The following is a 15870-nucleotide window of genomic DNA, read 5'->3' as shown; positions in this document are numbered from 1 at the left end:
ACGTCCAGTCAGGCGAGAAAACATTACAAGGCCTCGACGCGTGCGCACACATCTCCAAAAAAAGAGTAGTAGTAGTAGTAGTAGTAGTAGTAGTAGTAGTGGTAGTAGTAGTGGTAGTAGTAGTAGTAGTAGTAGTAGTAGTAGTAGTAGTAGTAGCAGTAGCAGTAGTAGTAGTAGTAGTAGTAGTGGTAGAAGAAGAAGTAGTAGTAGTAGTAGTAGTAGTAGTAGTAGTAGTAGTAGTAGTAGTAGTAGTAGTAGTAGTAGTAGTAGTAGTGGTGGTGGTGGTAGTAGTAGTAGTATTTGAATATGATGGCGCACTTCAATATCTCCAGCTTATACGCGCCAGTCACTTTCGTAAGTTGGACTTCGGCAAAGGAAAGCCCATGTGACGCCAAACCATTTCGCGACGACTATAACAGTGATTCATTTTCGTTTTTTTTTCTATTCATTTTCGGTTTTTTCTTCCGTTGGCACTTTTTTTTAAGAGATATTAAATTTTTCAATGTCCTTCAATAAAAGTTGGCTTACGATCTTTACGTTTAAATCCTCGTGGTAGTAATTATGGTCGATATACAGTACCTGGCAGGGATAACATATAACATTACATCGAAATTTGTTATGCAATTATCGTGAAAATGTGATATGCTGGTAGTTGTATGACTGCAAGGGTAGACCGTGTCCATGGGTAGACTGAACACTTCTGCCTGTAACCATGGTCCATCCTGTAATATTATCTGGTACGTTCTTACACACAACTTGAAGGAGTGGCCTGTGGTGTTACACATGCCTTCTTGATGCAAGCAACTGAACGTGCTTGAATTATTTAACATTCATTTGAAATTTTGAAATCCTTTGAGCTCAAAGCCAAAAACTCTGCGCCATCGCAAGTCTGTGGAAGAATACTAGAAAATTATTTTGTATGAACAGATGGAGTAACATATCATAGAGGACTCACTGCGATGTCAACGGAATTCATGAATGAAGAGTGAAAAGGAGTGGTATTCGTTACACAAGGTTTGATTATGATAAAGACCAACTCCGCGTTACCTTGTACGAATGGCATTGCAATGTTTGATCATTTTGACGAGTCCCATTACTATAGTGGGTTTTTTTCTAACTGTGATTTTCTTTCTCATCTTGAATGACTTTGGAGAAGAGTGATAAATTATTCAGGAAAAGCGACAACACTTTGATGAAGTAAACGAACCTACAGGCCACGGTGATGCATTCTGTAAAACAGTGATGACGTTAGGTATTTCTGCATTCAGCCTGATTTGCAATGCCGGTTCACATCGAAAATTTTATTTATTCATGAAAAGCTGATTCAAGCGGCAGATCAAGAATACTTTGAATGGAGAGGAATTTGGAGTATAATTTCAAGCCAACATTTTGTTCGTCACTTAAACAAAACAAGTCTTTGGGACCTAAATATCAAACACGGTTTGTATATGCTATACAGGCATTGAGAGGGCTTTATTCCCGCTACTCTTAATATGCAATAGAAATGGGAGAAGACAGCGTCAGTCATGCACTTGCCAGTTTCACACAAGAGTTACGTTATACTTTGAAAACAAACTCGAGACAAACTGTTCGCTTTCGGTGAATAACACGAAATAATTATTGTCTAAAAAAAATCCGTCCAATTCTTCAGAGATATGGATTTCAGTTCTGTATTTGGTTCGATCCAATCGACGGTCGAGACCAAGATCGGTGATGTCGAGGGTAGTGTTGAAAGTGGCATGGATGATGAACTATCCGGCATAGGACAGGATGTACCATCTTCTTGCTCTGACGTCGTCGGCGGCATCGAAGGCATGCTGGAAGGGAACGCGACGTCAGGTGACGGGACGTCCATCCCTAAGAATGCCATGATGGATATCGCCTGCATCATCTTCGGGGACTTCGCAGCGACACTCGTTGCCTGCGCGATCGTAACCAACCTCTCCATTTTCGGGGAGCAGTTCTTGCACTATGACAGCGACGAAATTGAGAAAACCAACCTGATCATCACTGGGGTCGAAGCCGGGTTCTACCTCTTGACGGGGTGCTTCACGGATTGGTTCGGGGGTTACTCAGAAGCGCTAAAAATATACGGACGAATCTGCTTCATTGGTAGGTTACATTTTGCTCTATAATAATGGTCCTTATTGATAATTCAAAATATTTCTTACAGCCAAAGGATGAATTACGAGTGCTCCTACATTGTTTCACATAAAAACTGATTAAAGTTAATACACACAAAAAAGTTAAATCAGTTCACGATAAAGGTATAAGTCCATTCAACTTTACAAACATCATCAGAGATAATAACGAAGAAAAAGTGGGATAATGTAAGTCACGGATTTGAAATAAAATTCATCAAGGAATATGAACTCCCCCAAAAAAGTTTGGAAATCCGAGTTTGGCCATTAATTTCTCCCAACTCCCAATTGTACACAATGCATATTTGATATCATATGAAAGATAATTTAATTCTCTTTGAAAATAACAAACAAACATGCATGGCTATGTTATCTCACAGATCTCCATGTTAATGTTGATGTTAAGGTGCATGAAGACAAAAGAAACCGTTGAGAAACATACTTATCACCACGGAAAAAAAACAGAGACTTTCAATATTGTGTCATTTTGCAACTTTTTAATTTTGACCTTGCCCCACATTTCAAGGCACTGCACCTTCATGCGAACCATAATCATATCGTGTAGGGTATCGTTTTAAAGAACATTAAATTATCTATTCATTGGTATCAATCGAATTATAATAATTACTAAAACCAATGAAGGATTGTCGATCAAAGTCAGGTTGCCAAACTTTTTTGAGGGGTTTATCATTGATTTAACACATGGCAACATAAAAGAAAGAACAACAGACATGACAAAACAGGCAACTAAGGGGGGAAATATTAAGTGAAAAAATCCATATTTTTAAGTGTTGTATTTTTAATAATTCACAGGGTAATGTAGTAAGAATATTTGCAAAGTTAAATGGAGTCAAGTTGGTATGCAACGAAACTTAAACTTGGCTCTAAACGTATTAAATATGTTCAAAGTACAAGTTCACCCCGACAGCGAGAAGGCCCATACGAAAAGACAAAATATATGCGACAGACGTAACATTTATGAATAAAACTGGTTGCCGGGTCGCACTGGGTTTAAAAGAAGAGACGTGATATGAAAGATAAGGAGTAATAAGAGGAAGAAAGGTTGGGATGAAAAGACATAAGGAAATAGAAGAAAGATACAAGGCAAAATAATTAAATTTTGTATATAACAATAACACATAAAGAGCTTGATTCCAAAGGAGCTAAATCCACTTTTGACCAAACTTTATTTTTTGATACAAATATATGTATCTTAGACGAGGGAATCAAATCAACATATCGCATTTGGAAAAAAATGGAAAGGTTGGTAAGAATTGATTGTAAATTTGAGTTTTTTTCCAAATTAGATATCGAAAAGTCACCGTCCATAGAAAAGATGACAAAATATCATTTTTTTTCTTTTTGTAATTTTCATTTGATAAACATCAGAAAACATGTAAAATGTACTCTGCTAGCCATATTTATGTGTTTCGTGTTCAATTATCAATATCAAACATGTCTAAACTGGCAAAAATTGACATAGTAGGGTTTTGTTCCAAAAGGAGCTAAATCCAGAATTCCCTCTATTTTTTATATACAAAGAACAAGACTCCAGATGGATTTACTGAGAGGGGGGCAGTGATATCGATTTGATTCAAATAACCTTTACGACCTAGAATGTCACAATATGCAATTTAAAATATGTTTTAGAATACATTCAAAAGCATTATAAAAACATCTGGGCATTAAATCAATATAAAACATAAAAAATTGTCAATTTTCTGTTTAATATTTCAACACGCATAGGGCACCGAACCCCCCCCCCCCCCCATCTGAAACATGATACGATGCCCCTGCTCTATACTTTCCTGTCATTGTTTTTACCATGTCGACCTTTTATATCTTCGTTTTCTCATCCTCAACCTGGGGCCTGTTGCATAAAAAATTTTACCTGAGAAAACTCTAGTAAAAACTAAAAACTCAGGTTAGTCTGATTTCTGCCATTGACTTTAACACATGTTAAAAACTCCGGTAAAAACAACCTTAGTTTTCTCAGGTAAAAAGTTCTATGCAACAGGCACCTGTAATTCCATCTTTCTATCTATTCTTTTTATTTCGGACCTAAGAGGTTCTGATGCTTATGCATGTTTGTAATATTTTTTCGCTGCCGCCCCTCGATCCTTCCAATGATCTACATGTATACCCCTGTATCATGTGTAATAATCTAGATTTTCGAAAGTATCAACCTCAAGTCATATTCTTACGTGATTCTGTGGTTTGGATTACGATCGTAACATTTTATTTCTTGGTACAACACCATGGACAAGTAGGTAAAATGTTAAACTTACTGGTATATGCAATTTTATTAACTACCGCACTCTGGCACTCATTTGAAACACACGTTTTACAAAGTGTGAATATCATTTCTTTGGGTGTCCGCAATTCCTTTGCTTCCTCTTGTCATCAAACTGTAACTAGAGAGTTTTCGCAATGACGATGCGGTCGCTAACTTCAACGCACCTGTTCCTTTGACAATGCAAGTCAAATCACAATGGAGAGCCGAAAGGCTTTTTTGTTGAAAGTTGGTCGTCTCGTGACTCTAGACATGCGAGACAACGACATATTTGCAATAAAAATTGTTCGTCCAAACAAAACAACAACAAAAAAAATCGTCTGTTGCAGATCTTCGGATGATCTGCTGTCCAGGTCCACCAACTTTCGACAAAAACATCCAAGTACTTCATTGTGATTTGACTTGCATTTTCAAAGTCGCTTTCTATAACGCAGATAATATTTTGGCAAATGGATAATATTTATCAGATTAATTTTGATCGGGTAGCCAGCATGCCCTTATGTTTTTTCTTAGGAGGAAAGAATTCTGTTTTGTGCCTTGCCAAACAGACATCGCCCCTGTACCTTTAACTTAGTACGTTGTTTCTTTTTCTGCACAGGGACGTGCATCTTACCTTTATTGACGTTCAACTGGTCTGTCATTGGTCCTACATATGGAATATCTGTTTCTATTCGTCGAATATTCTTCTACACCGCCCGGATCGTGGCAGCATTAGGGGTCTGTGGCATCCAAGTAACGTCACCTCCGTATGCGGCTAGACAGGTGGAACCTTATGGAAGTCAGAGCGTCCAAAGTTGTTTCCATTAGTAAGTTATAAAAGCATTCGTCAATCGTCACAATCATGTAGACTTTAAACATTTTCAAAAACCAATATTCAGTGAAGCTTAAAGGTGCCGTCTGGCATGTATCTGATGGTGGTAGGCTTTATATTTCCTTGTTGACCTTGTATTTGTGGGTGCGAGATACGTTGATTTGCCAAGTTGACTGAGAATAGTAAGATGCCGCCATGGCGAGTTACGTTGTCGTTATCTACTATGTACCTCACCATAACGTCTTAAGCTTTTTATAAGTGGACTTGGCAAAATAACACATTGTAATGTAATCATAATAAGACATTAATTTGACTTTGCAAGATAACGTATCTCGCCAAGTAGATGGCACTTTGAATATTGGATCACTTTCAATGATCTTTGTCATGTGTCATAAAGGTATCACAGGCCTATTGATTTTCCCCCTGACATGCCTGATATGCATGAAATGTCCCATATCGAACGTCCTGCCGTGAAATACGCCATTCTTCCGCATTTGAATGCCACCTACTATACTATCCGTCAATGAATATTTAGTTAACCAAACTGCCGGCTTTCTTTCTTTTCTTCCTACTCTCTCACAGCATTTACCTAGCGATACAGTGTGCGCCCCTTCTAGCTTTGACGGGAATATCCTTTGTGCAAACCACTGTCTCTTTCTTCTGTGGATATCTGTCGACTGTCGGCTTCATAATTCTCACCATGGTATTCTTCAAGTTTGTGAAATTTGAAAAAACTCGTCAGAGCACCCCTGACAGTGAGTTGAATTTCTTAATCATGTTGATGTTATTCTCTCATCTAGGGGAGCTTATAAGTGTCGACCAGATCACGAGACGAGAAGACGAGTTGTATAAACTCGGAAAGTTGGAGTTGTATAAGCTCGGAAAGCTCACTTGTTTATGTTGTAAGGAACCAGGGGCCCGTTTCTCAACACCTGGACAAGTTAGTCATATCTTTATCCACAAACCACGGAGTTAGTTCCAATCTTACTAAACCTGTTTCACGAAAGGCTTCCTAACTAAAATACCTTGATATCGATACTATCGGTAAAAAGAGCAGACGAGACGTAGCCTTAGTCACAAAATAGCATAATTTTCAAAAAGAAAAATTATGACAAAATTGCAAATATTGTGATGAATTGGGAATTACATCTTTTAAAAATAATAGCACAGGTAAATTATGCATCATACATACTTAGACCATGAAGACTGGGGCATTCAATTGCTGAAAAATTGAATTATGAATAATTTATTTCATGACTTAAAAAATCACATGTGGACGTTGAGATGGGTACCCCCGGGATATCCAATTTTAATAGTTTACGAAAGTAAACCATAACGGTTTTATTTGTAAAATTATGATAATTATATTTACGATTCCAACCATCATCGAAATATAGTTTAACATTTTTTTTTATAAATCTTTGATACTGATCTTACGATTTGACAAATTCTATGCATAAATTAAAGATTAGAATTTATCCAAATGTCAATAGGGTCTGAAAACGACAAATACAAGTCCAGTTATGGATGGCCTGACATGGTAGAATTTCTATCGATTAAATTATTTTACTATTTCAAAATGAATGGTTTTGTGGCGTTGTACCAACAGTTTTCATAGTTACTTTGTATTACAATGATCATTGAATGCATTATCCCACTTATTTTGGGATGTAATTTCAACCTCTATGATTGATTACGTAAGATTATAATTTTTAAATTTCTCGGCACTTTTGCATGTCATAGCCTACCCACGTGATGCCACTACGTCATTAAGAAAGAAGTCATGACAGGTTCCGAGGTGTCATAAATATTTAGTGAGGTTGTTGTACCCGATCTTGGTATTGAGGGCTTCGTGAAACGGTTAGCGGACAAGTAGCTCACTATCTCCGATTTAGTCAAGAACTTAGACTTATGACGGTGTTGAGAAACGGGCCCCCGGGAACAAGACGACAGTTGTTGAAACCTGGCAACATTGGCAAGTCGATTTGCGGAGTTACAACTCGTCATCTTGTCTTCTAGTCTCAAATAAGTCGATATGCCAAATTCAAACAACTAGTCATCTTGTCTTCTTGTCCAGAACAAGCTGACACTTGCCAAGTTTCAACAACTCGTCACTCTGTCTTCTTTCTTAAGAAAGTTTACTCTCTGAGTTCCAAAAACTCGTCTTTTCGTTAATTAGCCCATTTTCTCTTCTTCTTATTTCGTCATCCGGCTGGCACTTAAATAAGCTCCAGACCAATGATCAGAATGATCAGCATTGAGATTGGGAAAATATGGTGGCCATATGAGCATAATAACTTATAATAATGATAATAATAATATGTCCATTTATTTAGCGCAATTACTATGTGCATACACTCAGCTTTGATACTAGGTATCATTAATACCCCGGCTGTAGCTGAGCCGCCATATTAATAGGCGCTAAAGCGTTCAAGGAATAAATCCTACCAGGTACCCATTCCCCTCACCTGGGTCGAGTGCGGCACAATGTGGATAAATTTCTTGCCGAAGGAAATTACGCCATGGCTGGGATTCGAACCCACGACCCTCTGTTTCAAAGTCCAAAGACTAATCCATCTATCCATCTATCTATCTTTCTATCCATCTATTTGTCTATATATCAGTTTATCCACCCCCTCTCTATCTACTTCACATTCTGATTAAACATGTAGAAACATTTTACCATCTACTTTAGATGTCATTCTACCAATATTTCATATAGCATGTAGAATTTGACCATCACCAACGGCTGTTTGAAGATTTATTTAAACCTTTGAGATTCAAAACTTAACCGATAGTACTAAACTGCTGAATTTCATTCAAAACAATTTTTGTCATAAGTCTATGTGAATGCTATGAGTGATACAATTTCATTTTCTTTGTTGTAAGCATCCATTAGACAATTTGTCGTTTTTTCAGACATGGAATAATGCTTTGCCTACATAATAAGTAACTCATGCTAATATTTGGTTATGAAAAGGTTGCCAAAACTTTTGCAGGGCCTTTGGATCTAAGAAATGGTACATTCCTCTTCAATTTATCATATTTTTCCTACTTACAGAAGGGGAGTCAATTAAATCCATTATTACATGTGCAATGAATGAAATGAAGAGTAAGCTGTTATCGTGCGCCAGTTATTGTCCCTGCAGTTGCTGCACCAGCCTCAGCTCTTCTGATGCTTCTGGTGATGAGGAAAGCGCGCTGCTTCTTTGTGACTGTCTTCCAGATGCGACCTTGACTAACAATAACAATATGATCACATCGAATGCAGTGCCAAAGCAATCTGCAACAACCAGCTATGGCTCAGTGTCGGACAGTCCATCTTCGAGTAATTCCTCAACCAATGCAACAAGCAACGGAAGTAGGCCTACTCAACCGACCATACCATCATCAAAGTCATCTACGGCACCTGACACGTCAGGGGATGCGTCGAAGGGTGTCTCAGCTACCAACAGTTCGGCAACATCACCAACGTGCAGCGGAAGTTCTGAACTAGCGGAAGCGATTAAAAGCTGTTCCGAGTCAGAGCGACATTGTTTATGGGTGGGCTACGCCATGTTGCTTCTTTCCTGCCAAATACCATATAGCTTGGTACATTACCAGGTGAGTGATAAGTGTAGATCTATTATGTATTATGTATTCCTATAGAAAAAGAGGTTAACGATCTTGTCAGACAGTTTGAAGGTTGCTGGAGACATTTTTGGCCACTTTATTCGAAAACCCTCTGCTGTTTGGCGATACACTTTGTCCTGTCCTGGAGAATGTCCTCAACTCACCTTGAAAAGCCATTCGAACTTAAATGTCATAAAATATGTTTGTGATTGTTTTCATCGTTAAATTCCGAAATTGCAATTGATAGATTACTCTTTATTATAGAAATCCATTGATTTTTTTCCCGATTGCAAAAGGTAGCCCATCGATATTGGAACTTATCGTGCTACGCTTATGATTGGTTTGTGGATCACTTGCAACACTCCACTGATGGTCGAACAAGATCTGCAATCGGGACTATAGGGCTCTGTATTAAACAAACAAAAAATATGTGGGTGCTTTAGTCTACCGAACAAGTGTCACACGACCAAAAGTGATCATCCGTCAGGCAAGCCGCTACAAAATCACCAAAACGTGCTAACTGAATGAAATTCATTTTGATTTTGTGGGGGTTTTTTTTCTTCAAAATAGTTATCCACAACCTATGTGGATCAGGCGATGAGGATGAAAGCGTCAATTCTTGGTCAGCATATAAGTCCAACTCTCCTCGGAGATCTGTTACCTCTGATTGTCATCATCATCACCCTACTTGTTAATGTCTACGTCTATCCCTTCATTGAAACCAGATTCAAAACCCTAACGGCTGCAAACAGAATTGGTAAGCATTTCTCTGTTTTCTTAAAGAAAAAATACATAAGTAAAAAAAAAGAATAAAAAACAGTAAAGCTAGAAAAATCAAATCACACGCGTATGAAATATTTGATAGTTCTTTATTTGTCTCATCGTTCGTGTTTGCTCAAAGTGTCATTAAATTCGGATTATTTGTTAGGAATCTCATTATTTCTATCCTGCCACAAGTATTTCATCCTGTATGCGCGATGGATCGATAATACAATTTGGCGAGGCTCACGTTTTTATTACCATTATTATTATTATTATTCTTTATTTGTAGTTTATGGGGGTAGGGGGGTTAAGTGTAGCTAAGGGTCTGGCTTTAAGTTGTGTGTATGTTTTTTTATTAATATAACTTCCTCATTAATCAGTTTGATTGAAGAGTATGGAGAATTTTGAGTTTTATATACAGATTATAAGTTTATTTCCGTAATTTAGATTTTTGCTGTTGTACCCGGATTCTGTTCTGTATTTATCCCTTCGTAATTATAAGTTGTTAAAGAAATGTGAGCAGATTAATTTTAAGTTTACATTTGAAATTCATATATTATATTCCTTTTCTCACCATGTTAAAATGTTAATGTGTTAACTTGAAACAATTAAGTTTTAATGATGTCATGTTATATATATATATTTTTTTTACATGTGATATGAGGAAGAAATAAATATGATTTAAAACAAAAAAACATATATCATTCACTTCCGGTTGTCTTTTCAAATTAGAAATATGAAAAGTAAGACATTGAATACTTATTCTATGTTTAATTATAAATTCATAATTCATTTATTCATAAGAAATTTATTTACAATTTAATAGTTTTTAATCGGTGACTCCATCAGTCGTTAAAAATTGTTTTCTCACAACTAATTAACCTTAACACATAAGGGAACTAAAATCCCCCCCCCCACACACACACACACACACACATGCGCACAAGTTTACATGTCATGTAAACTTGTGCGCATATTGAGCGAGGTCTTGAATGTTCGTAGGAATATCAATGTGTCATACACTCACAATGATATCTGAATATACAACCGAGGACATCTTACATGACTTATATCGTAAATAACTGTATATAAACATAAAAATTGGGACCGAAATGGGTCCGCCTATCATGCATGTCGTCGGTGTGCTGTGTGTCCTCGGTCAAAATGTGAAGTTCGTTTTTGTGTCCTTTCTTTCCACCATGGGATATCCACACACACGCACAAATGCCATCCCCGAATTCACCATTGGCCGTCGTCATCATGGAGCTCATTTATTTTATTTTAGCACTCGGCATCGTCTTGGCGACGCTGTCCGTTCTCTGTGCCGCCATCGCTGAGACGGCTCGGAAGTTGTTTATCGACCGAGGCGATTCCTTTGTCCAGGAGATCGACAACCAATCCATTGTCGCTTCCGATCTCACACTCGGTGCACTCATTCCTCAGTATGTCTTAATGGGCGCAGCAGATGTGTTTGTATTCATCACAAGTAAGTGCCTTGCGGATAACTTTCAGAGGCTCTCTGACTAATCGTACGACTATGGATTAACACGCTATACTTAATAGATCATGCAATTTGATTATATTTAAGCAAATACTCCATGCCCTTTTAGACTCGATGTACCACAAAATGGCTGCCAATATTTGCAAGATTCTGAAATAGCTATCGTTGTGTTTGACTGATGAAGATTTTTTTCAAACCTGTGTTCGTTGTTCTGTCCAGATTTCTTTAAAATCGTTATCTTGTGTCAAAGGTCTAGAACTCCTTTTTTACCAGTCCCTCTATGGTATGTAGGTATTGGGATCCCGTTCTGATTCTATCATATCCCACCTTCTCGTTTACTGTGAAAGGTTTAGAGTTCGCATTTCGGCAGTCCCCTTGTACGATGCAGGCAATAGCAACCGGGATCTTCCTTTTCTACGAAGCAATTGGTCGACTTTTAGCCATGCTGCTTGTGCCTCTTATAAATACTATCACCGCAGGTAAGATTAAAGAATCTATTGTAAACTATCTACAATTCCAACCATGATAACACATTCAACTGCAACCTACCTGTTCTTAACGTCAAGTTAATTATCATTTTTCCAAAAACATTAATCGACTGCCAGTCAGTCGAATCGACTTCCGATGCCACAGGACTCACCGTAATTGGCAAAGCTATATAGTTGGCTACAATAAATGGTAAATTTCGAAAATACGGTCTGCCTTTACAGAATACTGTAAAGTTCACCAATTACCTATTACACTTCGATTAAAAGTAGTATAGACCTATCATATCTGTTTTTTAATTTGTTAACTCGCCTATGACCAGCTGAAAGCATGAGCACAAGACCCAAACGAGTCATTGTTTGCAGGGCAGAAACTGTATCCAAAACGTTGCCGTTTAATAATTTTCTTTTATGATTGTTCTTATTTTAGCTGACCCTTGGTTACCAAGCGAGATCAACGATGGTCATCTGAATTACTATTTCCTCGTCTTGACCGCTATCAGCTTGACCAATCTGATCGTCTACTTGTTGGTGGAGAAAGGTTACGAAGAAGTTGATCAATACCTGTGTCCTGACGAGGAGACCTATGGCGGTGGAAGCACCACCAGCTGTTCGACCAACCCTGCAACAAAGACAGCTGACACACCCACTTCACCAACAGAAGTTCAGAAGATATCTTCTCAAGCGGTGACAGCTCTGACGTCATCAGTGTAATATTGTTTTCGACACTCCAAGAACATCCCGCATCCGAAACAATCGTTGACCACAGCCTCGGAAAGGCCCAACACCCTGACCTTATAAACAAGAAAAAAAAAGAATTTTCCGCCAATCATATTTTGTGATCTTTTGTGATTAGTGAGCTTTGAACCCACGACCTTGGACTTGTGAATGGTACACCACGCTGATGAGCTACTCGAAGGATTACAAATAACTCCAGATGTTTAGTGTTCATGAAAACTCGTGACCGAATAAAAAATATTCTTACGTTATTCTCGTAAAAGATATGTCCCAAAATATGGGGAAATCTCCGCCGGGACGGGAGGAGCGATTACGTCATACACTATCCAACCTCTATAACGCAAGTTCCTTCGTTGGTTGTTCGTCTCCGCCAGAAAATACATCCCTCCTCCTTTTTTCGCTCCTACCTTCTTTGAACCCCGCAACGTACGCATTGATATCCATTGAAGCGAATCTGAATCTGGATTTATTCATAGATCTTTTTTTTAATTCGTGTTCTTTTACTCGAAATCATCAAGAACCACAATATTAACAATTGGCATGATAAAAATTTAAAATCCCATTACATAAAACGAATATTAAGCCCAGATGATATACATCATTAAAGCATCATCATCATCATCCTCTCCATCGCCTTCATCTTCACCATTTCACCATCATCTTCATCCTTATCATCTCCATCTTCATTGCTCAAATTACATTACTGCTTTTTTTCATGAAATGTACTGTATATCGATTCTGCTGTATTAATGTATTATATTAATCAATGAGTTTTAATCTGGGGTTGTCATTTTTTTCAAGCAATCTGCTTATGATGACAATCCTTCTCCTGCAAATTGTAAATGTTAACTGATTTGGTATGAGATCAGTTTTGTTTGTAATGATAATTTTAGTACATTTAGTTATGATTCATGCCAAAAAAGTTCTCAATATACTATGTTATGTTATGTTATGGAAAATGTATTATATACGAATGATGTAATTGCAGAAGTAAACAATGAAATCAAAATCAAATCTGGTACATATAAGCCCAGATGTGTCCACCTTGAAATTCCATCTCCAGCCTAAATGATATTCATCTGATCAGTGTTGTAGTGCCTTGATGCTCGGCCTTGGCCTTAAGGCGCCTTAAGGCCTACTTTTTCAAAGCCTTGGCCTTGAACATTCAAGCCTTGGCCTTGAGAGGGCCTTGGCCTTGGCCTTGAGGATTTTGAGCCTTGAAATTTCAAGGCATTTTCAAGGCATTTTCAAGGCTTTTTCAAGGCATTTTGTATTTTGTACTTTCATTTGTTTTATAAAAGTAATTATAAATGTTTCAATTGTTCTGTACATCTAATGACACTAAATACTACCAGTCAGCCGCAGCAGAAGCAGTAAGTGTACTTAGCAGTGCCATCAATTGCAATTATCATCACATAATTATGTAACAAAGAGAAATGATGAAAATTAATATTATTTATTGGTAATATGATGTAATCATGACTAATAAGGATAATGACAATATCAATAATAATGATAATAATTATGATTAGGATTATAGTCAGTGGCGTAATTACAGGGGGGGGGGGCATGGGGCACGTGCCCCCATGCCCCCCCCCCCCTATCGGCTGACTAAAAAAAGGAGGAAAAGAGGGAGAAAGGAAGAGAAACGTAGTGGGAAAGAATAATGTCATAATTATGTTATGTTACATTACATAAGAAACATTTTTTCATATAAATGAAACATAATTGGCTCAGGGCATACATGTATATGTCTTCATTGTTCCTGGTGCTCCCATTGTCTGTTTACCGAGATATATAATCCTGTTATACTAAAACCTCCCGTTTTCAAGTCAATATACACCAAACTACCAAATATATTTCCTCGCACTTCGAGTTATTCTTTTACATGAACAATAGTATGCTTCTTTTTCATGAATACTTTAAGTGATTGTCCCATTTTAAGGTCTTAATATAAAACATTTCCTGTCCGTGCTTACGTTCGCAGTAGTGGATTGGTGAAAGATGTCTGCTCTCCATCAATTCCTAGAATGAGTCCTTAAAATGTCTCTTTTTCTGTTTTCTGATCTGAATATCAAAAATGTTCAGCTCGTGCTTCGCGCTCGCATCATTTGGTTAGTGAACTACGTAAGGTGTTCTTGAATTCCTACAAACAAGCCTTAAAATGCCACTCTTCAGGTCTGAATTTCCTAAATTTTCAGCTCGCGCTTTGCGCTCGCAAGATTTGATTAGTGAGATGGGTATGTTAATCATGATTACAAGTGTTTTATGTGCATGTTTAGATGTAATTCTAACAAAATCAGCAAGCGCTTATTGGCACTCCCATTAAATGACTATGGTGAGATGTGTATAATCTTAATAGATAAAAGATTCCTAAAATATAGTCCTTAAAATCTTCCTGTTTGGGGTCAATATTTACAAAAATTTCAGTTCGCGCTTCGCGCTCGCATTATTTAGCGAGACAGGTACGTATCATGATTACAAAAGATTGATTGTAATGTCCCTTTTTAGGTTTGAATATCAAAAATTTTAAGCTCGCGCTTCGCGCTCGCATTATTTGACTAGTGAGATACATGTCCGTTTATTGGCACTGTCCTTATAAAAATATCTCTATTAGGTCAGTATACCTGGCAACTGGGCGCGCTTTGCGAGCTCACTAGGCAGTTCCAAGTTTTTGCTGGTGCCCCCCAATGCCGTGACCCACGGTACGCCACTGATTATACTGATTTTATGACAGGAATAATTCTGACAGATCTGACTGCAATTTTGACAACAATTTTCATACTTTAAAAATAGCTTACTCTAAAGAATGATAACAAGGTTGATTTCTATTCCATTAGGTTTTCCTTGTATTATTTTCTTTGACCAACAAGAATGTTTTAAGTCTTAATGATATTCTGAAAAGATTCGGTAAACTTGAACACAAACTTCAATTTCGTCATTTCCAAATGGGCTATGGCATCAATGGCATGATGAGCCAAAAATTTTGAGGGGCCAAGCATGGCATACAGAGCAAAATTGTAGGTTTCAAAATCAACAAATTTTGGATTGTGCTTGCATAAATTATTGTTAAGTAAGGTTCGCATTCAATTTACACAAAAAAATGCGCTCGCATTATTTGATTGGTAAGTTATGTATCCTATTTATGAGTCACTAAATGCAGTCCAGAACAGCTTCCTTTTCTGGTCAGTAAAAATTTCAGCTTGTGTTTTGTGCTCGCGTTAATTTGTTTAGTAAGATGCACACCTTTTTCATGATTACAAAAACAGCTCAAAATATTTAAATTTCATTTCTTATTACATCTTATTACAACATCTCGCAAGGATGCCCTTTTAACAGTGATTAGCACCATAATTGACCCAAAATCAAGTTTTACAACTTCAAAATTGATTTTTTTTTCAAAACCACTTGCTCGCTATGCTTTCTATAGCGGGAAATTAAGGCCTAAATCAAAATATCTGTCTTATCAATTAGAAATCCCTTATAAAAGCTTTGCTGAACTGCACCAAAATTCTCATTTTGACTTA

General features: G+C 37.4%; 1 protein-coding gene across 1 annotated transcript; it reads left to right on the top strand.

The window, feature by feature from the left end:
* The first annotated feature begins 759 nt into the window (after positions 1-759).
* On the top strand, positions 760-13017 carry LOC121427567. Its single transcript, XM_041624022.1, has 8 exons — positions 760-2112; positions 5033-5240; positions 5828-6000; positions 8307-8848; positions 9428-9614; positions 10905-11105; positions 11468-11599; positions 12036-13017. The coding sequence occupies exons 1-8, from the start codon at positions 1656-1658 to the stop codon at positions 12317-12319; spliced, it is 2184 nt and encodes a 727-aa protein (XP_041479956.1). The 5' UTR covers positions 760-1655; the 3' UTR covers positions 12320-13017.
* The last annotated feature ends 2853 nt before the right edge of the window (positions 13018-15870 follow it).

Source organism: Lytechinus variegatus, chromosome 14, assembly GCF_018143015.1.
Source record: "Lytechinus variegatus isolate NC3 chromosome 14, Lvar_3.0, whole genome shotgun sequence".
In the NCBI taxonomy this organism is placed as follows: domain Eukaryota; kingdom Metazoa; phylum Echinodermata; class Echinoidea; order Temnopleuroida; family Toxopneustidae; genus Lytechinus; species Lytechinus variegatus.
Note: the sequence above shows the minus strand (reverse complement) of the source record. Positions and strands in the feature narration are given on the sequence as shown.

Excerpts from the sequence above, each read along its gene's own strand:
- LOC121427567 (XM_041624022.1), top strand. The coding sequence starts at position 1,656 with ATGGATTTCAGTTCTGTATTTGGTTCGATCCAATCGACGGTCGAGACC. Across the intron at positions 2,113-5,032 it reads CGGACGAATCTGCTTCATTG|GGACGTGCATCTTACCTTTA; the intron begins GTAGGTTACATT and ends TTTTCTGCACAG. Across the intron at positions 9,615-10,904 it reads AACGGCTGCAAACAGAATTG|CACTCGGCATCGTCTTGGCG; the intron begins GTAAGCATTTCT and ends ATTTTATTTTAG.